Raw genomic sequence first — 23,197 nt, 5'->3', positions numbered from 1 at the left:
TAAAAGCACACGGACCCCATAGACTATAATAGGGGCCGTGTGCTGGCTGCCAGATCTCCGCAGGGAACATGTGGACAGGAAGGTAGTTCCCAATCTACTTTCCTGTCGGCATGATTCGTGCGGGCAGCAAGCACACGGACCCCATTATAGTCTATAGGGTCTGTGTGTTTTTACAGCACAATGCCTGCAATTGCGTTTGATATTCCCTTCGGGGGGGGGGGGGGACTCACCCGGACGGAATCCAGACGCTGATGTGAAAAGGGCATTAGGCTGCTTTGTCTGGCTAGAAGGTAGTGGAAACCTCTTTCTGAATGGTAGGAAGATGAATTCTGCTACTTCACATTCTCCTGATACACTTAACGTGTGTGGCTTGTCTTCCTTTTTCAGGGACTGTATATGTTCCTTTTTTCAGTTTCTGTTTTTACTCATCATTTTGTGTTCAGTCTTCCCTCAGGCTACCATTGACTCCATTTAGTCAGCATTGTGGCTTGTTCTACTACTTTGCGCTGCACATGTTCCTCACATCATCTTCTTGTTTTCTTGATGAGAAAGTAGACTTTTTACTTCCCAAAATGTTCTTAGGTGAAGTGAAAGGTAATGTCTGCCATAGGTAATATTGCATTGATACCCCCTAGGGTAAGTTCACATGGAGATTTTTGGTCAGGATTTTGAGGCCGTATTCGCCTCAAAATCCTGACCAAAAAGACGGCTCCCATTGAAATCAATGGGAGCCGCGGGGGAGTTTTTTCCGGGAGCCGTTTCTTCTGGCAACCGGAAAAATGAAGCGAGGTGCTCATTCTTCAGACCGAGTCACTTTGCAATTCAGCCTGAAGACACTCCCTCCTCCGGACTGGGTCCATTCATTGGGCCTAATCCGGAGCAGAGTGCGCGGCTGGATGTTGGTGCATCGGCTTTCAGTCACGGCTACCCGGTTTTTGGACTAGAACCTGAAGTGGCCTCCGCCTCAGGTTCCAGTCCAAAAAAACCCATCTGAACTTACCCTTATTGTGCATGCTGGATTCTGTCCAAGTAACTGAGCACATGTTCTCCAAGGCCGTTGTCCATGACCTGTCACATTAAGTCCGCTTTCACACTAATTATCCATTATGAGGACTATAATTATATACATTATACATCATAGCGTATTTATAGTTGCCAGGTTGCTGCCTTCTTTGTTTTTCATCATCACTTCACAATGTTTCATTAAAAAAAATGGACAGTACATGGCGGACATCTTTGTGCTTTTTTTTTTCTTTTTTTCCCCGGATCCAATAAACTTAAGTAGAAGAAAGAGTCTATCTGTCAGTAAAAGAAGCAAGACATGTAAATGGATCCACTAACTATAATAGATACATTTGCTATTCATATTTTTCATGGACGGAAAAGTAGTTCATGTGAAAGGGCCCCTTAGGCCCCCTGTACACAACTGTGTGCAGCCTCCAGGGCGGTGAAAACGCCCTATACAATCCAAATGAATGAACAGAGCTGCAACTACGGACAGGTATATGTGTGTATGAGCCCATGAAAACACGTGTGTCCAGATAATTGTGTACATGTGGCCTGGGGCTGCGCGTACATGTTGTGTCCTATTGTTGAACATGCCCTAAAGGGACATCCAAATAAAACATAAACTGGGCAGAAAAATTTGAAAATGGATTTTTCTACAAATCTGTTGCAAGATCAGTGATGAATCCGCAGCTAAATTTGTTGCAGTTATATGAGGATCTGTTGCAGATTTTGCTACAGATTTACAAGGGAATTCACACTATACTTTGCAAAGAGCGGAAATCTGTAGCAAGAAATGAAGTGTTTAAGATCTGCACTGTCGGCGAAAAATGCACAGCTGAGGATTTGGTAAAATGTCATCCACTTTGCTGTTACTGAGAAAGCTGTAGATTCTGCACAGTCATTGGCAGGTGAAAATGTGCAGCATGTCTGTCCTATGTAAGGGGGCATTCACACGGAGTAAAGTGGCGCTGATTCTGCCACGATAACTCGCAGCAGAATCAGCGCTGATAAAAAGACTCCCATTGACTTCAATGGGTTCCGTTTTTCCGCGCGAAACTCATTGAGATCAATGGGAGGCTTTTTATCAGCGCCGATTCTGCCGCGAATTATTGTGGCAGAATCAGCGCCACTTCATTCCGTCTGAATGCCCCCTAATAGAGTAATTGTGTGTGGGGGGGGATTTGTCAAGTAAAAAGCAGGCCAATTCTATCAGAACTTCACCAAAAAAACAAAAAAGTGTTGCATGGCCTAGCTATTTTTTTTTCTCATTGTAAGAATTGAAGGAGGATCTCTGACCCTAGCTTTACTCTCCGCTGTATGGTCTTATCAGGGGACAGTTACATATGGAACACGGCAGCCCTATTGACTGTAATAGGGTCCATTGGTTGTCTGTCATTTTTAGTCTTAGGGTAAGTTCACACGGGGATTTTTGGTCAGGATTTTGAAGCTGTATCCGCCTCAAAATCCTGACCAAAAAAGATGGCTCTCATTGAAATCAATGGGAGCCGCTCAGGTCTTTTTTCCGGGTCCCGGAAAAAGAAGCGACATGCTCATTCTTCAGGCCCTTTCACCTTGCGATTTGGCCTGAAGCCGAACCCTCCTCCGGACTAGGCCCATTCATTGGGCCTAATCCGTAGTGGAGTGCGCGGCTGGATGCCAGGGTTACCCAGTTTTTGGTCCGGAACCTAAGGCGGCCTCCGCCTCAGGCTCCGGACCAAAATACCCCGTATGAACTTACCCTTAGAATATTTTTTTTTCTCTTAGATTTATTTTAGTTTATATGCCAGTTTTCATCAAACATCCATTGGGTGCCAAGTATAAGGTGTTGTAAATTTGCACTATAATTTCCGAAAGTTTATACTACATTTTTTTGTGCCCCTGCCACTAATCTTTGCTCACTTTTTGCAAAGCATTGCTTGTGCAAAAATTTTCTCCTTTGTGACACGAATAAACATGTACTGGGGGCCTGAAGAATTCCCCCTTTATATGGTTTAATTTAACAGAAAAGGTAGAGGGGTCACAAAATGAACCACATTTACTACAGACAACCACGTATCTTGGCACAAAACAGTGGTGTAGTTTGGCTTGAATCCTAATAAATATGTGGAAAGTACTGAGCAATGCGTAAAAATGGGGATGTGTTGCATCTCTGACATAAGAGGGTCCTTGTGCCAAAAATACGCCACATTTTTAGCTCTCTGCACCCGTTTTAGAGGAGTTGATACATTTCTCCCAATATCTAATGTGCGCCTTGTTAATAAATCTGCCACGGATTGCTGTATTTTGGCTGGCCTGTAAATGAACAGCCCTTATGACATTATTGATAAATCACCACTGTTGTAGTTTCGGCCGGGGACCTTCTTCCATCTAGACATGATGCATCACGTGGGTGGCAGCCTGAGTGTCTGACGGCAGAGAGCGGGCACTGCTGTCCTAAATACCAACCCTGACGGGTCAGGCATGTCACATATGCTCGGCACACCTGCTTCATCTTTCTCAGGGTCCTGCTCACCTGTCACTGTTACATGACGGATTCAGTCGCACCGCAGTCTGTTTGTATGGCCCAATGAACTTGCATCTGTCAAAAGTTAATATAGTGTGACAGATTTTTGTTTTTAGTCAATAATGTAGATGAGCTAGATTAGAGATCAGGGTGTAAAAGAGCGTTTTAGCTCGATCTAATTATAACCAAGTCTGGAGTGGGAGGATATAAATAGACGCTTGAGTCAGCAGGACCGCGGCAGTCAGAGAATAGCACATAGCTATTCTGTCATTGCTAATGTACATCACCCAGCTAGGTATTTTAATGACATGTGCCTTTCCTATATGGAGCACCATACAGCTAATTACTGTTTAGCAGCGCTTAATTACATTTAGGCCAATTTACCTGCTAAGGAATTATAATCCCTGTACGTTACACTGGAATTTTTTGCTGTTTGTTATGAACAAGTTTCCAAAACATGTCAATGTAGATGAAGCTGTGTTCACACTTTGCACTTGTGGCTGCAAAAACACAAATGTTTTGCAAAACTGCTGCATTTTTTGGCCATGAGATGAGGTCAATATGAGGCTCATGAGCATGCTTGTATTAGAGATGCTACTACCTGGGTGTGCATCCAGCTTCATATAGTGTCATACGACGTATGTTTTTCTTGGACTCTGTACAAATTTAACAGAAAACAATCATGGCATTCCCCGCCACACTGTGTATTTGCAGAAGCATTGCTTGTGTACACATATTGTCTGACAGAGTTTGTATGACATTGTACAGAGGAGCTATGGCTCCATGCTATCAAGCCATACAGGCTCTGTGTAGGGTTGAGCCGATCTTGAGATTTCAGGATCGTTTTTAAAATCCGATTTTCGATCATTTTTTAAATTTACAGACAATCCAAAGTTAAAAATTTTTACAATATAAATAATTAAAAACTTTGCACCATTTTAAGAATTTTCTCTAACCCTTTTAGTGCTCTTGGTTCCCAATGGATATGCCCATGAATGCAGGAACTTTCTATGCTCTGCCACTTGTCAGAAACTCCGTGATGATTCCCACAATAAGGAAATCCTGGCAGGGTTTCTGACAACTCCCAGACCACAGAAAGTTCCTGGATTGATGGTTTGTATCCACTGGCAAATGATCAAGACAAAAGATGTCACCACTAAGATGGTTAGAGGAAATCTTTAAATTGCTGCAAAATTTTTCAGTTATTTAGATTTGCAAAAATGTTATAACTTTTGTATATATATATGTATATATATATATATATATATATATATATATATATATATATATATATAATGTTCATCGGGAAAAACCCTTTCAGACTAAGGCCCCACTGGGCGGAATCGCAGCAAAAAAATGCAGAGAAACGCTTTGTTTTCTGCCGCGGAAAAAAACACGCCTGTAAATGCATTTTTCATCGCGTTTTTCAGTTTTGCCGTGCGGAAATTCGTACGAGTTTTCTGTTGAGTTTTCATCACGTTTTTGCTCGAGTTTCTCATGTGCAATAAAGGTAATTGAAAGGCTATGTTGAAAATCTTAAGGAATTATGGTCCTCTGCTATTTAGGGGCCCCACGGGTCTCAGCGTTTTACAGCATTTGCAAAGTGGATGGGATTTATGCAAATCACACACTGCGATTTCCAACACCGTCATGGTTTTGAAAATTGCAGCATGTCAATGATATCTACGGAAACGCCGGCGGCTTTACCATAGATATAACTGTAACAGAAAGTCCGCAGAGGAAAACTCAGTAAACTTTCTTTTCAAAGCGCTGCAGGAAGAACCGCAATGCGTTGATGACGCGGTTGTTCCCGCAGTGCTTTAGCGTGGCCCGTGGGGCCTTAGCCTCAACTAAGCAAAACAGTGAGTTTTTGTCTGTGGATTTTGATGCTTTTCCGCGGCGTTTCTGCAGATTTTCCGCAACACATTTATCATGCTGCGTTTTTACTGCGGTTTTCACACTTTCTGTAGAAATCTATGGAGGGAAAAACTCAGCGTTTCTGCAACTATAATTGACATGCTGCGTTTTTCAAAAACGTGAAAGTTTTTGAAAAAAGTAGCTTTTCCGCAGCGTTTTTTCTCCGCAGTGTGGGGTTAGGATTAGACAAAATTGCATTCACTATGCTGTTACTGTAAAATGCAGCGTTTTTTTTCCAGTGCGTTTCTGCAATGCCCAAAAACGCTGCGAGTGGGGCCTTAGCCTAAGACTCCTGCCTCGCCTATGTTAGGATATCCTAGCTTCAGCTGTAGTTTAAAAAAAAGTTATTGCCATGCACTGTATGTTTTTTGTTTGTTCAGCTGCCCTGGGACAGTGCAGCCCTTTGTAATGTTTACATGCCAGGAGCCGCACTGCTCAGTCTCGGTACAAGGTGTAGTGGCGACTTTAGGTACTGCAGATTAGTCCCATAGACTTCAGTTGGGCAGACCTACAGAACCTAAAGCCTCCGCTACACTTTGTATGCAAGTGATCAGTGCAGTTCTTGGCACATTACTAGAAGGTGCGCTGACCCAGAGAAGCTGATTTGCGGGGATGCTGGTGTCAGACCCTCGCAGACCTAAGGATAGGCCTTCAGTATTAGAAAGTAAATCACCTGTTCAACTTTGCTGTATTCCTGGAAGGTAATCTGTTGTCAGTGGGGGCTCTGTTGGTTGGCTCTTGTGTATTCTGCTTGTCTGTCCAGCTAGAATTAGAGTCTGGGGAGGCAGTTTAGAGGAGGGGTCTGTCAGTGGAACAAGCAGAGCACTTGGTCCTCTGATTGAATTCTACTGTGCACTGGCTCATGGTCAGGTATTGTGTTCGGTGCTTTATTCTAGTGGTATCATTGCTTTATTTCTGGATTCTGGGCCTTGCCTATCCTCAACCTCTCTGGTTGCCAACTACTTCTGGGCACGGCAAAGATCAGATTAAAGTTTTTTTTCAGCACATGTTGCGTATATGGCATGAGCACTGCGATATTGGTTGGACTGGCCAGACATCTGATGTGCATGTGAGTTTCAAGATCCTCCCCTGATGGCTGATGTTGGGGAAAGAAGCCGATCCCTTTGTACTGAAGGGCGATAAGCTGAAGCCACGGGTGTCTGGTTCATTTTCACAAATGTGCGCTTCACTAATAAACGCCCAGTTCAGGTGGTGACTTTTGCTTGCCCATCACCTTTTTCACATGGTGGCACTGCCCTTGTTACATACCAACCATGGACCAGTGCCCCTAGCAAGGCTGGCAAACTCCTTTCCTCTTTGTGTAAACCATACAGTTGCTGAAGGTGATTTTTTTTTTTTTTTTCGTTTCTAAATGGATGTTTTCTTGATGAGTCAAAGGAAAAACTGAATTCTCAGACCTTGTCAAAAGGTGACTGGAGAAGCCTAGTCTCCCGTCTTTGTATAAGCCCGTATTCCCAGTGGCTGTAGCAGTGCGAATAAAATGCCAGAACAAGCAGGAGCTGAAATGCCTATTTGTTGGGTAATTTTGCATGTGTACGGTATAATATTAACAGAGCTTCAACCATGACTGGTTATGATTCATGTTGAGAAGATGCCATATGATGAAAGTGAGGAAGTGCTTATATAGGTGGATTTTATTCATACCGAGCAACAGGTTTGGGCCTGGTATTGTTTTCATGCCTCATTTTCACAAAGTGTGGAAAAGTCTTTAAAGGGTTGTCAAGAATTTGGAGAATCGAGTGGCGCAGCCAGGGTGGGTGTAAAAGAAAAAAATAGTCCGACTTCCCTGTCCCAGTTGGTCTGTTATTTGCTTTTCTGTCTCGTACCATTCCCGCACCACCAGAAGCCATGAGGTCTCGGTGGTCACCTGAACCTGCATGACTTCTGGTGCTGTGAGGCCCAGCATACGACGCTAAGGGGACTGTGAGGGGACAATGGAGAGTCAGACCCTGGGCAATGCCTTTCATGAACGTTTAAGTCATAAGTGGCTTTATAGTAGCACAGACACTTTGTACTGATAGTATCTGGGCAGACGAGACAAAATAAATCAATAAATCTTCCCAGTATGTTTTACTATACCATCATATAGTGAGTCATCAGTAAAAGCCTCTATATTCCACTTAGTTTGCTTTTTTCCCCTCCTAACCTTTGTTTTCTGCTGATCCTTGTGGGTGCTTTTAATGTATTCTGAATAGTATGAGTGACTTGGTCGTGTTCTTTGAGCCAGATAACTATGGGCTGGACCCAGCACAGTTATGTTATTGACAAATATAAGTACAGAAAACTTCAGAGATTAGGTGTCATTTTTTTTCCAATGTATTGGACACTTTAGCTCTAATATTACTAAAAAAATAAAAAAAAATAATAAACTTCTTGAAAATTCCCAGGCCCTGCACCCTTGTCTCGCTCTCCCAACAACTTCATCTCCCCATTGGTTTCATCATTCCTTTCTCTAAGGCTAGGTTCACATTTGCATTGGAGTCCCTGTAGGACTTTCCTCTACACCGGCTTCCGTATAAAATTGGCAGAAACCCAAAGGACAGTCGGCAGACCCCATTATAGTCTATGACATAGACTATAGGCTCTATGGGATCTTCTGGTGTCTGCTAGTAACCATTTTTTTTCCTGCACAGGCTCTCCGTCTTTCAGGTCCCCATGTGGACCCGAACGACAGAGAGACGAACACTAGTGTCAACCTAGCGTAAGCCTGCAGAGATGTATCTGCTGAGATGGAGAGACTGTTTTTGTGGCTGGACATGCTCTCTAAGTCCTGAATGCTCAGTCCCTTGTCACCATATGGCATGTGTTTGGTAAAGATGAAAATTGTTTTAATATCACAACTAACCCTTCATGAAAACGCTGCCCATAGTAGGTCTGGTTGTTGTATAGTAGCTTTTGCTCTCACGTACAAAAAGGCTGATGTTCTGCTTTTTTTTTTGTTGCAGGGAGAAGCCGGAGAGAACATTTGATTTGGTGCTAAAGGTGGAGTGTCCTGCATCTGAAAATGAAGGTAACTCGCATAGCTTTATTACAATCCAACTTCAGGACTTGCTTTTCTTGGCCTGCTTCATGATGGCGTATGGTCCATAATGGGCTCACAATCTGCATTCACTATCAGGACGTCTTTGGAGTGTGGGAGAGAAAACCTGAGTACCTGGAGGAAACCCACACAAATACAGGGAGAACATAAAAAGTTTCTTGCAGATGTCTTTGGCAGAGTTTGAACCTAGGACTTCAGGACTGCAAGGCTTCAGTGCTAACCACTGAGCCACCATGCTGACCAAACCGGTCAAATTTGTTATTGTTGGCCAACCAGCTGATCTGTATGTTGGTGTACTTAGTGGAGATATACTGTCTCCTAAGGTGTCTAATTCACTTTCTGGATTAGTCTCCTCTTGACCCCTCCCACTTCCCCATATATACACACATGCTCAGTCGAGTTGTGTGTGCATGTGTATGGGGGAATTGCAAGGAATAGCTATCAACTTTAATATTATGACTTTTGGAAAACTGGGGCCACTGCAAGTTCATACAATGATATTGGCTACTTACCTACTAATGTAAAGGCCATGTCATTTTCTGAACATCCCTCCACCATTTCTATGATACCGTCCTATGATTTTAACCTTTAGAAGGTGGTTTTAACACAACCCTCTGTAATGGATGTAGGTGCGCGAGGTATGTTACTAATTTTTGACTTTTCTGTAGGCCCACACTGTTTCTCTGTAAAATGAAGAGGACTTTGTGTGGTTTTGTGGTTGCAACAAATATGAAACTCGTGAAACTCCTTTTCCTTTTTTGGACTAATTTTTGAAGAAGTTGTGCTTAGTACTGATAATGTAATATTTGTTTAATGTGAGTCAGATACCTTGCATATACCTCCTAACATGCAATACCAAGATAATCGTCAACTAGGACTTAATTTAGTGGGTGATTTGTTAAATGTTCACTAACTTTTCAACAAACTTTTAATAAGTCGGTAGTACAGGTGATTATAAGAAACTTTGTAGTATATTTTATCAGAAAATGTTTCATGCTCCATTTATCTTGCTCGTCTGCCTTCCCACCTAAATTGCTATTCACTCTGAAATCTCTGCTGATCTCCCAAGACAGACTGCTTTTCAATCAATCAACAAATGACATTTACCCATTAGAGTCTATGGAGAGGGGAGATGGGAGATGAAGTTAAGTTCTGCATGGTACTGCTACTGAGTGAGTGTGAGAGAGTTGGGGAGCAGAATCTTCTGTTTTCTTCTTATGCTGTCATGAGTGACCTCTTAGCTTAGTCTCCACCCAGAGACAGTCGAGAGTTAGAGAAAGCTAAAAGTCTGATAGTGACCAGAAACATATTTCTACTTTCTTTCGAGTCATCTAGAAGGTGTCACATAGGGAAGGAGCACCCACTGAGAGCATAAGTAAAGAAAATAGGAGGGGACTTTTCCTTACGTTTGTTTCTACCATACAGTGTTTCTTTCCAGCCACAGTGTGTGATATATCAATTGTTAAGCATATATTAACATATAATAATACATTTTGCTTATTTGGCACATTTGGCATTCCATCACGGGGAGCCAAGAGGTGGAGAAGGAATCCAATGTGGATGTCCGCCTTCATCTCCTCTATTCCTCTTCATTTTCTGAAGATTAAGTAAGGCCTATAAGATGATATGGTAATGAGGTAACAAAATTTAACTTGACACTGAAAGAGTTAAATGCTCTGTTGCAGAAAATCATTAAGGAATTCTCCAGGATTTTTTTTAATTTTTTTTATTAGGTCGAGGTGAAATATAATAAAAGACAACTATACTCCCCTTTACCTGTTACTCTGATCTATCGCGGCCATGTTCACTCCTGCAGCTCCGTTGTTTTCTTCTTCGGAAGTCCCCGCCACACATGATCACTAAGACATCCCCAGGTCCCTTCCTTAGCCCGCTGAGACCTCTGATTGGCCTCAGTGGTCACGTGAAGGGACCCAGGAAAATGTCTGCGAGGTCTTCCTAGAAAAGAAGAAAGCTGAGCAGCAGGATTGGACTGTACTGGGAGGACGCCGGATCATCGAGAAAAGGTTAGGGTTTTTTTATTTTTTTTTTTTTTTATTTTTAAGTTTCACCTCCTCCAGCCTAATTAAATAAAAAAATAGAATTTAGCCTGTACAACCTCTTTAAGGCTATTGCCCTCCATTGCGGAAACATAGCTTTTTTTATTGCAGATTTTGCTCACGCCAAAGCCAGAAGGAGATTGAGCAGATGGTTTACGCGGCGGAAAAGGAAGAGGAAATTCCTCTATCTTTTTCTGCTGCTGGATTTTTCGAGCGTTTAGCCGCGATAGGATGCGATGCAGTGCATGAATGTCCCTAATTGGGAGGGAGCCCCCAGCCGTGGCTGACTCATCTGCGGAATCCGCCGGAAGATAGATCATATCGCTTTTTTTTTTGGTTTTTGCTAGCTGTGGTTTTTTGAGCCGAAGCCAAGAATGGCTACAAAAGGAACAGAAAATCTATAGGAAGGTCTTAGGGTTGGTTCACACAGAGTTTTTTGCAGGTAGATTTTGACGCGGTGACACTACACCAATTCAGGGGCTGAGTCAGTGTCATGGGCATCGGGTGTCAACTTTGGCAACCCTATATAAGTGGTTGTTTAATGTTGCCCCCTGTGTCTCATAATTGGGGGGAGTTGTTGTCTTGCTGGGGCCTGATGAAGGCTCCTGGTTCTGCCATCTTTATTGTAACATGAGATCCAGGCAGACCTTGTGATAACTAGAAAATACTACTGTATATACTCGAGTATAAGCTGACCCGAATATAAGCCGAGGCCCCTAATTTTACCACAAAAACTGGCAAAACTTATTGACTGGAGTATAAGCCGAGGGGGGGAAATGCAGCAGCTACTGGAAAATTTAAAAAATTAAAATGGTCGGAGTTTTTGGGTGCAGTAGATGCTGAGTGCTGGGGGAGGGGGTGTTTTGGTTGTCTGTCTGCCCCTTCCCTGAGCTTGAGGACTGAGTTTTTTCCCCACTTGGAATTCAGCCTGGCTGAATATAGAGTATCTGCAGTGCTCCTATTAACCCCTTCCCGACGGAACAGGAGCACTGTAGATCCCCTATATTCAGTAGACCGGACTCTTTCAGACACAGGGATACATAATGTGTATGTGTTTCACAATAATTTTCTACTTTTATATGTATTCTAGGGAAAGCAGAGATTTAGAACTTTTATTTACTTTATTTTTTTATTACATTTTTTTTAAAGCCTCTTTTTTCCCCCCACTATTTTATGGGAAATTCTGTACATTACTATTGCGGCTGGTCATAGACCCCCCCCCCCCATAACATTACATTAATACTACAGTGTATACTACCAGGGATCAGAAGAACACATAGTTTAGTCCCGTTTGAAATGTTATAAAACAACATTTTTTGCACCAAAAATTAGCTAAACAGTTATCAAAATGTTTTCTGTACTCTATAGGATAGGTAGTAGCACCAAATGTTGCGACCCCACCATTCTCAAGTATGGGGGTCCTATTGTCCCACCTGAATGGAGAGGCAGGCCAATACTGTCTGCATCCTTAAGGGGTTATATATCAACTTGATCTGTGTCACATCGGTACGTCTACTGGTCAGTGATGAGATTGTGACTGATCACCAATGGTTATAGAAATCTGCTCAAAGCTGTCTCACCTTGGTTGAGCAACTAGATTCTGGTTCATGTTGGGTTGTTGCGTTTCCTGACTTGTACATGTCGCGTCTTATCATATTGCATACACTCTACTAGCCCTGACCTTGGATTGGTCTAGTCACCTTTCTGTTTTCCTGTAAAACATCCATTTACCAGCCAGTGGCGCTTGATGTTGAAAACTACAGAGATTTCTCTGCACAAAGTCCATATTCCTCTAAGGGACATGTTAAGGTGAAGATTGCAAAATCCTGAAGACGCCTTCTAAATAAAAGAAAAGTGTCACCAATTTTTTAAAAATGTATTTATTAAAAGCAGAAAGTCGAATATATCCATTTTCTCATCTTTATTTTCTGCTTGTAGATTTATTTTATTTTCTGGGAGCTGTCATCTTAACTGAGCTTCTCCTTTTCTGATAACATTTAGTGATGTGCTTTATATCATAGTCATGGTCTTAGGCAGCAATAGACTCATTAGGGGAAGGGGAATAGATAAGCTGTGACTTCTTCTATTGTAGTAGTAGCGTATGTAATGATGGGTTACTATGGGTGTTACCTGTACATATGTAACTTCTATTGTGATATGGTCTATCTTGTTTGAGACGTAAATGAGGTCACTGCTGCAATGAAAACCCCTACAGGATGACTTTAGGTTCACACTAGCACCGGCTAACCATTATTCTGGTCTATCTAAGGACCAAAACAATGGATAGGCGGAGCACAAAAGAAGGGGTTCAGAAGGAGTCTGACTGACCCCTTTGACTATAACAGGGTCCATTGTTTTAAAGGGATTCTACCATTAAAAACTTTTTTTGTCATTGTGCCTTCAGAAAGGCTATTGTTCTCCTACCTTTAGATGTCTTCTTCACCCCGTCGTTCAGTTACAATTCCGTTTTCCGTCGGTATGCAAATGAGTTCTCTCACTGAGGGCGTCCCCAATGTTGAGAGAGAACTCTCCAGCGCCGCCTCTATATTCTTCTGGAATGTCATCTTCAGATTCTTCTTTTGGCGCAGGCGGTGAAACTTGTAGGCCTCAGCCCTCGCGCAGAGCCGACTGCGCATACCCACGGCCACAAGAAAAATGGCCACTTACACAGTAAGTAAGCGGCCATTTTCTTGTGGCCTGTGGGCATGCGCAGTCAGCTCTTCCCGAGGCCTACAAGTTTCACCGCCTGCTCCGGAAGAAGACGCAGGAAGTTAACGTTAAGAAGATGGAGGCGGTGCTGGAGAGTTCTCTCGCGGCATTAGGGATGTCCCAGTGCTGCGAGAGAACTTATTTGCATACCGACGGAAGGTAGGAGAAGAATAGCCTTTCTTAAGGCTATTCCAACGTGTCAACGACAAAAAAAATGGTAGAATCCCTTTAAAACTGAAACCGACAGAGGAAAAAGTCCTCCATTCAGGACTTCTTCATCTGATTTTTAGGCGGACACTTTGACGGAGACTCGGGCAGATGTGAACATAGCCTTAGTCACATCCGATGCTGCTATCAGACTTCAGTGGACAGAGTGAAAATGACAGGATATTGTACATAGATAAATAGATAGATAGTGACATGGCATGGAAAGTTAAAAATACATCATTAAATTCTGAAAAAAATATATTTTTCATAAAAACTTTGTTTAACCCCCCCCCCCCCCCCCCCAAAAAAAAAAGAAATTAAAAAAAAAACCTTTTTGGTCTTCACACATTCCCTTTAAAGCTAGCCAAATCCAATAGTGATATAGTAGTTGTCTAGAGAACCAACCTAGGCAACTTTCTTTTTAACAAATATATATAGTAATTTTTCTGGGTTCATTAGAATCCAGCAGAAAATATTAAAGTAGGCCTGCTCAGGCCATGCACACCATGTCTACAAAGAAAGATATTACAATATATTGCATTGTGTATTTGTTTCCTATAAATCTGCTGGCCTAAGTTTATTTGGTTTTTAGTCTAAAAAGCGCTAAATAAGTTTCTGTCCAGATCTTATCCTCCAACAACTAGCGGCTATGTCATAACGCAGGGCTCCAAGAACCTTTCCTCGAGTCCTCCGTCCTACACCTTCAAGCCTGACCTCTCCCCCTGGTATTTATTTCTTTGGAGCGAGTTCTTCTTGAATTCATACATATAAAAGTAGTAGTATTTCCGTCATTATCAGCATGATCCTCAGCACTAACACATCTCAGACTCCCAATGGATCTGCATGTTTTCTGTGTGATGTGTTCACAGCTAAATCCAGAATAATACACAGCTGCCCCCTGCCTTATGATTTCCTGCTAGTGTCATTAACACCAGAGCCTTGGCAAGGCTTCAAAAGAAAGCGCAGCTTAAACACAAACACAGGAACTCATCGGCAGTCATTGGGATCCGTTTAAGGTTTACACTGGAGCTGCACTGCTGACTAATGGAAAAACGAGCAAGAAATAGTGCAAAGCTTCCAAACTTTCCTGACTTTTGTGTGTGCACCATTGTATGTACTATGTTGTCCTACAGAAAGGGGATGGCTACAAGGCGATATAAAGTTATATGCCAGTCGCATGAAAGGCATGGCTGCAGTGCATCTTCCTTTGTTCCCTAAGGCTGGTCTTACACGACCGTAATGTACGTCCACAAAAGGTCAGCAACTGAGGGTTTTCAATTGCGGACACCTTATAGTCAATGCGGCCTCTTACATCATCGAATATTTTATCCGTGGTGTGGCCGGGCCGCAACCGTGGTCCGCAATTTATAGAACATGTCCATAATGGCCATGAATTACGGCACTGCACGAACTCGCCCATAGAACTCTATGGTCGAGTGCGACAGTTTACGGGCATCTGCGGTGTCTATGTTGGTGATCAGCAACTTGCTGACTGTACATTCAATACGGTAGTGTAAGACTAGCCTAAGTGGATGCTTGCCTAAGTGCTTATTCACAGGATGGTTCCCTGGCCAAGTGATAGCTGTTGCTTTAACAGCCTCTACATGACTTCATGGACATTAATGGATCTATTCACACAACTGTGTTTTAACAGTCCGCGTGACCAATCTGTCAATTGATAGAGCATGCATTTTTTGGCTGTTTTTACTGACCGTTTAGTAGGCTCAAGTCTATTGGAGATCTGTTATAATGGGTTATCCTCAGGTGTACACTTGGCTGTGAAAAAACACTTTTTTCATGGCTGAGTGCACGCCACATTCATTTGAGTACACCGTAGCAGGAATAAAGGGGTACTGTGTCTCCTTAAGATGCGCAAGGACTTATTATACCATACCTACTCTGCTAAGAATATGCAAGTAAGTCCTCTTAGGTGGAAAAGGGGAACTTGCTCTAGCACAACCTTTTGGAAATTACCTCCATATCAAACCCTTATAGATCAATGCCTGGTTTTACTGAAACCTAGTGGCGTAGTCTAAGAATAAAGTCGAGTCAGAATAACTCCTCCAAAAAGAAGAGGGTCCCATCTGCAGATTGGCTGGCTGTGTGAGCAGTCATAAGCCCAGTTTACACCTACGTTTGGGCCATTCTGTTCCCCTCTCCGCATGAAAAATGTGGACATAAAAGTCCTGCAGGCAGTACTGTTTTCTGGGGATAGTTTTCTGGAAACTACACGGTCCCCATTATAGTTTGTGGGGTTCCCGGGATTTCCTAAGGTTACTGCTTTTTTGTGAGGATTAGGTTTCTATTCGGGGGATCCCCAAGTGGCCCAAGTGCAGATGTGAGCTGGGCCATTGATATGGGTCAGAAGGTGCACTATGCCTCGCTAAGAAGACGCTGCCATAGAGACTGCCTTGCAGCATGCTGGAACTTATTTACTTATTCCTTTCCCACAATTCCTAGCAGACCATTCATAGTCTGATAATCCTTCTTGGTGAAAAGTGGAACTTACACTGTGCTGTAAAAGCACACGGACCCCATAGACTATAATAGGGACCGTGTGCTTACCACACGCTGCCCGCACAAATCATGCAGACAGGAAAGTAGATTGTGAACTACAATATCCATGCAGAGATCTGGCGGCCAGCACAGTATTGTGTAAAGACATACGTATCTAATCCTCCGGCGTGTGGAAGTGTGTACAGACGTGCGTATCTAATCCTGCAGCATGTGTAACTGTGTATAGACGTACGTATCTAAACCTCCGGCGTGTGGTGCTGTGTGCTGACATGCTTATCTAATCATCTGAAGTGACCATGTGTACGGCAGTTGGAATATGAGTGAAAGACTTGCAGGTTTGTTATGGCTAATGGGGAGGGGTCAGGGTCTTGGAAAAGCTGTATCTCCTGATCGGTACGTCTGAGTGAGTTGGGTTTTCGTCTTAAACCTTCCCGGACACCTGAAGTATCTGTGTGCCAAATTTGGTGAAGATCGGGCCAGTTGTTTGGTCGCGCATAAAGAACAGACAGACAGAAATTCATTTTTATAAGATAGAGAGATAATAAATATATTAGTAGGATATATAATCTGTGGATTTTGGGAGGCAAAAAATTATTGTTCAATTCTTTACAAAGGCCACACCTGTACATCGGCTTTCCCAGCGGATTATATATATCATTTACATTTGACTAATATAGTTTAACCCTTTGTGGACATCTAGATGAGTATATCTCTTTTAATAGTGTGTGCATGAAGACCTTATTATAGCCTTGTTAGGATTCTCGAGATGTCAAGCTGGACACAGGAGATTAGATTATTGAGTCTGAGTAACTACATTTTCTCACACACAAATCCCAGTAGTTGTAACCAATGTCGGATTAATTATGTGGTAGGTAATGAGGCCGGAGCAAGCAAGGTTCATTATAGAAAATTGTTAGAGGAAAAAAGTGAACCCTTCGGTTTAATATCTTTGCACCAAGTTGAAAAAAAAGCGCAAGATAAAACACTGCTCGGTCACATATGGCTAATAACTATTGTGTGTACACCTGAAAGGAATTGGCACGTTCCCGATGATAAGATTTTATGGATAAGATGAAAGAATGTGCAAGACTGCCAAATATCCTGCATTAAAGCAGAGAACATGTACCTATACTGCATCAGACTTCACATTAGAGATGGCAGGATATTGATATTGTATTTAGGTTGCAAATGGTAAATCGAAATATCTGTGGCTAGTAAAAGTATATTTTTAGAAGGTAGTGCTGAGCGCCACACCAAAAAGTGAAAAGGTCTATAGAAGAGGTGACTGTTTACCATTGTTTGTGCAGCTAATGTTCTGGTTTGTACCCTAAATAGAAAGTTCTAGTATTGCTTGTGCTAGGTTCACACTAGCTCTTGCTCTCCGTAGTTCAGATCCATAAGGGGTGTTTTGGGCAGGATTTTGAGGCCGTATCCACCACAAAAGCTTGGCCAAAAAGACGGCTCCCATTGAAATCAATGGGAGCCGCTCAGGTCTTTTTTCCGGGAGTCGTTTGTTCCAGCTCCTGAAAAAAGAAGCGAGATGCTCCTTCCTTAGACCAAGTCGCCTTGCAACATCCGCCTAAAGATACTCCCTCCTCCCGTCTAGGTCCATTCATTGGGCCTAATCTGGAGCGGAGTGCGCGACTGGATGCCGGTGCACTGCATTGGCATCTAGTCGCAGCTACCCGTATTTTGGTCCTGAACCTGAGACCCTGTGTGCACTTACCCTTAGGGGACCCAAAACCGGGCAGAAAGGCACAGGGCGGACACCAGGCGCAAGTGTGAGTGCCCCCTAAGTGATATTTTTTACAGTATAGTCTTATCCATAGACCGCAATAGTCTGGAGCCACCTCATTGAGGTCTATGGGAGAGTTTTATTGACATGCTATGTGCAGGAAGGGGAAACAGATAAGCTGTGACTTCATATTGTAAGTGGTGTAATGATGTGTCACAATGGTTGTTATCTGTAGAGGTGTGACAAGATCACAATAGAAGTTCACTGCTGCATTGAAATCCCCTACAGAATTAGCAAGTGGACAAAGTGGAAACTGGAGGATATTGTACTTTTTTAAATATAGATGTTGACATGGAAAATAAAAACACGTCTTTCATAAAAACGTGGTTTAAAAAATAGGTCATTTTTGGTGACCCAATCCCTTTCATTTTTTTCCCCCTCCTTTTAGATTACATTTGTAAATGTCGCATATCACATCACCGAGGAGCATAAATCACATGACCATGGACTGATATTTATCAACTTGAAGTAAACAAAAAAATAACAGCAAACAAAGATGTAGAAAACTGAAGCTATGTTCGCACTTGCATTGTGCTCGCTGTTGTTCGTAGCCTCAATAACACAGCGGATGTGAACGAAGCCTCAGATTGCATACCTTTGCATGATACAAACAATAACTTTTATTTGCAGAAACTGGACAATCCCTTTAAATATGATAAGTGGTCATTGACTGAAAATCGAAACAAAATTGGGCAACCAATCACAGCACAGCTTTCGTTTTCCAAGAGCCATATTAGAAATGTGCTGACATAGTGTGACCCAGATGGTGACATCAAAGCAAAAAAAAAGCTTTTTATGTTGGAAGTTGGAAGAACAGGGTTTGTAACAATGCAGCAAAACGTTTAGAATAAGTGTACCACATGTGCTCTACGTAGAAACTGCCATGTCACGTGGGAAGTCCGGGCTGCCCAGAAGAGGATTCACACTGTACAAGCCTAGTCCTAGAAAGTAACCTGGGCATAGGACTATGCGCTACAAACCGTGGTATAGCGTCTGCGGTGTAAGCCATATAGACTACATCTTCTTCAGGAGATGGTCAGATAACAAGCTGATGCTCACAGTTAAGGCTACACCTCAGTGGGAAGGTCAACACCCCCCCCCCCCTCCAACATTACAATTAGAAAAACCGTGTGCTTTTATTGAGTACATTAGGGCCTCATTCACATGTGTTCTGTGCAGTGAGCGGACACTAAGCCTATAGTCCCGTTCTCACTGATGATACTTTCATTGACCACTCCTATGATAATGGAAAGGGTTGTGCCACAGACTACATTGAGCAGATCTTCCTCTATCAGCAGGATGGTGCTCCTCCACATTATTATTTGGTTGTTTGAAGATACCTGAATGAAACTTTTCCAGTACTTTAGATTTGCTGTATTGGAAACAACGATTCACCAATGGTGCACTGGCCCCCATCCTTTGGCCTCTTTCTGTTGGGCTACATTAAGGACTCAGTATATATTCCCCCCTTACCTAAAGCAGAGTATCAGAACCATCTGTGACAATGCATCGCTGAAACAATGGAGCCCATATCCAATGATATGCTGGCACGCATCTGAAAAGAACTATATTGTCACCTAGACATCTGCCATGTCGCCAATGGAAATCACATTGAACATTTGTAGTGTATATATGAATAGATGGGACGTCTTTTACTGTTATTATATTTGTGCTATATTTTCTTAGTTATGAATACTGAGGCTATGCTTTAGCACCATTCTTTTTTTTTTTATCGACTTTTGCTCATTTTCACTCCTTTTTTTTTCTACACTTTATCTGCAGAGGTAAAAAGTAGTTAATACTTTGTATAAGTTATGTTGTACATATTGGTAAACATGAATATACATTGACTTTTATAAAGTCCCAATTCGGCTTCTAGCCTCCCATCAACCACTTGCACCCTTGGCTCTCCTGGATACCTCTACTTACCTGCAACTCCCCATTACCACCCTTTTTTCTACAAGTTACCACTAACTCCCAAGTTCCAAACTTCTTTCCCCTTTTGACCCCTTTTTATTTTGTCGAAGGTGGTTTTACATGGTCACAACTTTTGTTTTCATTCTTCAAGATTCTGGTCTTACAGACATACCTGTAAAGCATTCATGTGTTCAATGCACTTTGGGTTTTTGGGATTGTTGGGTATTGTGGTTGCTTTACATTAACATGTATAGATAGATAGACTATGCCTTTGAACATTCATGCACAACTGTGTAACTACCTAAAAATAGAAGTCGAATGCACAATTTCTTGAAGAACCACATTTAATATTCTGCCTAAGGGGTAGTTGTGATTTTATTTTCTGTTCTTGAAAAAAGTATAGTGTTAACATGTAAGATGTGACCTATAAACTGTTTTTCTAAAGGTATTTCTTATTATATAACATATCAAACAAACATTTCCTCATATGTCAAAAAAAGGCCAATTATGCAAAAGACAAACACCACTATTACACAAAGGAAAAAATGGCCCATACTCAAAAATAAACAATAGTTAGTAAAATACTGTAATATTTATTTAATTTTTTTTTAATTATTATATAACATACACAGCAAAAAATGTCCAACCATTAAAATACAAGTATATCTACCCATAGGATGTTTCTTAAAGGGATCCTATCATTAAAACTCATTTTTTTCTGACTAACATGTCGGAATAGCCTTAAGAAAGGCTATTCTTCTCCTATCTTTAGATGTCTTCTCTGCGCCAAAGTTTGGTATATAATCTGGTTTTCGTCAGCATGCAAATGAGTTCTCTCGCAGCACTGGGGCGGGTTCCAGCACTCAAACAGCACTGGGGGCGTCCCCAATGCTGCGAGAGAACTCTCCAGCGCCGACTCCATCTTCTTCAGGAACGGGTCTTCTTCCGGGAGTTGGCTTCAAACTTCTAGGCCTCAGGCCTAGGGCAAAGCTGACTGAGCATGCCTGCCAGCCACAATAAAATGTCCGCTTACACAGTATTGTAAGCGGCCATTTTCTTTTGGCCGGCGGGCATGCGTAGTCGGCTGCCTGAGGCCTAGAAGAAGGCCCGTTCCTGAAGAAGATGGAGGCGGTGCTGGAGAGTTCTCTCGCAGCATTGGGGACACCCCCAGTGCTGTTTGAGCGCTGGGGCCCGCCCCCAGTGCTGCGAGAGAACTCATTTGCATGCTGATGAAAACTGGATTATATACTGAACGGCGGCGTGGAGAAGACAGCTAAAGATAGGAGAAGAATAGCCTTTCTTAAGGCTATTTCCGACGTATTAGGCAGAAGAAAATGAGTTTTAATGACAGGATCCCTTTAAGTGTTACAATCTTCTTCTTGGCTTATCTTATATTCTTTAGACTTGCCATTCTTTGCTTTAGGTACTTGTGACATTCTCTCAATAAGCTGGGTTTGCTTTCTAAATAATTTTAAAGGAGTTCTTGTGTATTCTGAGATTGTTGGGTTCTCTTCCTTCACTGTCTGGTCCCATTCATCCTGAACCATCCCTATTGAGTCTGGTTCAGCTGACCGTGGAGGCCAGGCAACGCACAAGCAGTCTCCTCACTTGGAAAATATTTCCTTCCCAGTCTGGAGGTGGGTCTTACCTTCTCTGCCGCTCACAAAGACATGTCGGAATCAAAAATTTGGCATCTGGTCTGATGTCCTTTGTTATTAGCTGTTCTTCTTTCTGTCTGTTGGCAGTGGGCTTTTGTTTTGTAATGCAGCAATCCTACCATGAAGTCTTCATTCATGTAGTCGCCACTAAATAGTTAATGTTGAGCTGTGTCCGCTGCTTGAACTTCTTGAAACATTTATTTGCCCCCTAATCTGAAGTGCTGTAGGTGTTGTTGATTTCTGAGCCGGGCGACTTTACTTCAAGGGATCGTCTTAAAGTTTAAAAAGGCTGCAAAATAATAAAATAAATAAGACTTGCCTTACTGATCCCTCACCACTTCCATTTCAACATAATCTGGGTCTCCTGCCGTTCTCTGTACTACCTGACCGTTATGGACATGGAATCATGCCACAGCAAAAAGTGCAAGTTTCTACGTACAATGGGGTCGACTTACTCAGCCAAAGAATTCTGGCTTATTTTGCACCCGGATATTGGTTCATTTATTACGTGTTTTGGCACTTTTTGCAGCTTGCATGACAAGGAAGCCTAACTTAGTGGGAAAAAGTAATGTATTAAAGGGGTTGTCCAAGAATTTCAGTTCTGGGCCAGGAGGCTGGGGAAGGTGAAATATAAAAAAAAAACCCCCAAAACATAGTCACCTGTCCCCAGCACTGCGGTATCTCCCACTGTCCAGCCCGCTCCAGTGTATGGCTTGTGTGAAATGAAGAGAAAATGAAGATGGGAGGGTCACTTCAAACAGCATCACAAAATATAAGGACTTGCTATGATAGAGGAGAATCTCTTCTGTCATGCAGTTCTACCTTTACTTTAATGCAGTCGGGATTGGGATATTGGATTAGTGGCCAAAGTAGAAAGTCTCCATTCCTGGTTTTAGCTTAGAATTACTGATAAAAATACTAACCATCTGAAAAGACTTCCTATACATTCAAGAAATACAAGAGAAAGCAACTGCCTGGTATTGAGCTAGGGTAAGGTCACATGGCAGAATTTTTCCTGCGGAAAGTAGGAGCGTTCTGTCTGATATTTTGGCAGATTCTGCCTAAGGGTAAGTTCACACTGGGTTTGTTGGATCGGAACCTGAGGCAGAGGCAGCCTCAGGTTCTCCTCCAAATACCGGGTAGCTGTGACTGAAAGCCAGTGCACTCCACAGACATCCAGCCGCGCACTCCCCTCCGGATTAGGCCCAATGAATGGACCTAGTTCGGAGGAGGGAGTGTCTTTAGGCTGAATCGTGAGGTGAGCACTGCATTTCTTTTTCTCGCATCATCATTTCTTCCGGCTCCTGGAAAAAAGACCTGAGCGCCCCCCATTGATTTCAATGGGAGCCGTCTTTTTGGTCAGGGTTTTGAGGCAAATACGGACTCAAAACCCTGACCAAAAAAACTCTTTGTGAACTTACCCTAAACCTCCCATTTAAGTGAATAGAAAATTTCTTCAGCATCTTGCATGGCAGGTCCCGCCACAAAATGTGCTACATGCACTTACCCTAAGGATGAGTTCACACGGAGTAAAGTGCCGCGTGATGTGGCACGTATACGCCATGTAAGATTTTGCGGGCCGTATATGCTCCCATTGATTTCAATGGGAGCCGGGATTGTATACACGGCGCTATCTTGGCCGCAAAATAGCGCTGCGTATACGATCCCGGCTCCCATTGAAATCAATGGGAGCGTATACGGCCCGCAAAAGCTCACGCGCCGTATACGTGCCACATCATGCGGCACTTTACTCCATGTGAACTCACCCTAAATGTCCCTTATTTAAGCCCCTAATACTGGATCTGTAGGAGCACTTTGTCCTCTGTAGTGGAATCTACTTGCAGTATG

General features: G+C 42.6%; 1 protein-coding gene across 3 annotated transcripts in view; it reads left to right on the top strand.

Annotated features, from left to right (window-relative positions):
* The window catches only part of DENND1B (DENN domain containing 1B), a 153,973-nt gene that overhangs the window by 2,872 nt on the left and 127,904 nt on the right, over positions 1 to 23,197 (top strand). For all 3 annotated transcript variants that reach the window (XM_075287410.1, XM_075287411.1, XM_075287409.1), the window contains exon 2: positions 8,395 to 8,459. In XM_075287410.1, coding sequence (XP_075143511.1) covers positions 8,395 to 8,459 — 65 coding nt within the window. The remainder of the gene's footprint in view (positions 1 to 8,394; positions 8,460 to 23,197) is intronic.

The sequence above is a fragment of the Leptodactylus fuscus genome, chromosome 9, assembly GCF_031893055.1.
Source record: "Leptodactylus fuscus isolate aLepFus1 chromosome 9, aLepFus1.hap2, whole genome shotgun sequence".
NCBI classification, from domain to species: Eukaryota; Metazoa; Chordata; class Amphibia; order Anura; family Leptodactylidae; genus Leptodactylus; species Leptodactylus fuscus.
The sequence above is the reverse complement of the archived record's forward strand: the minus strand, read 5'-3'. Positions and strand labels throughout refer to the sequence as shown.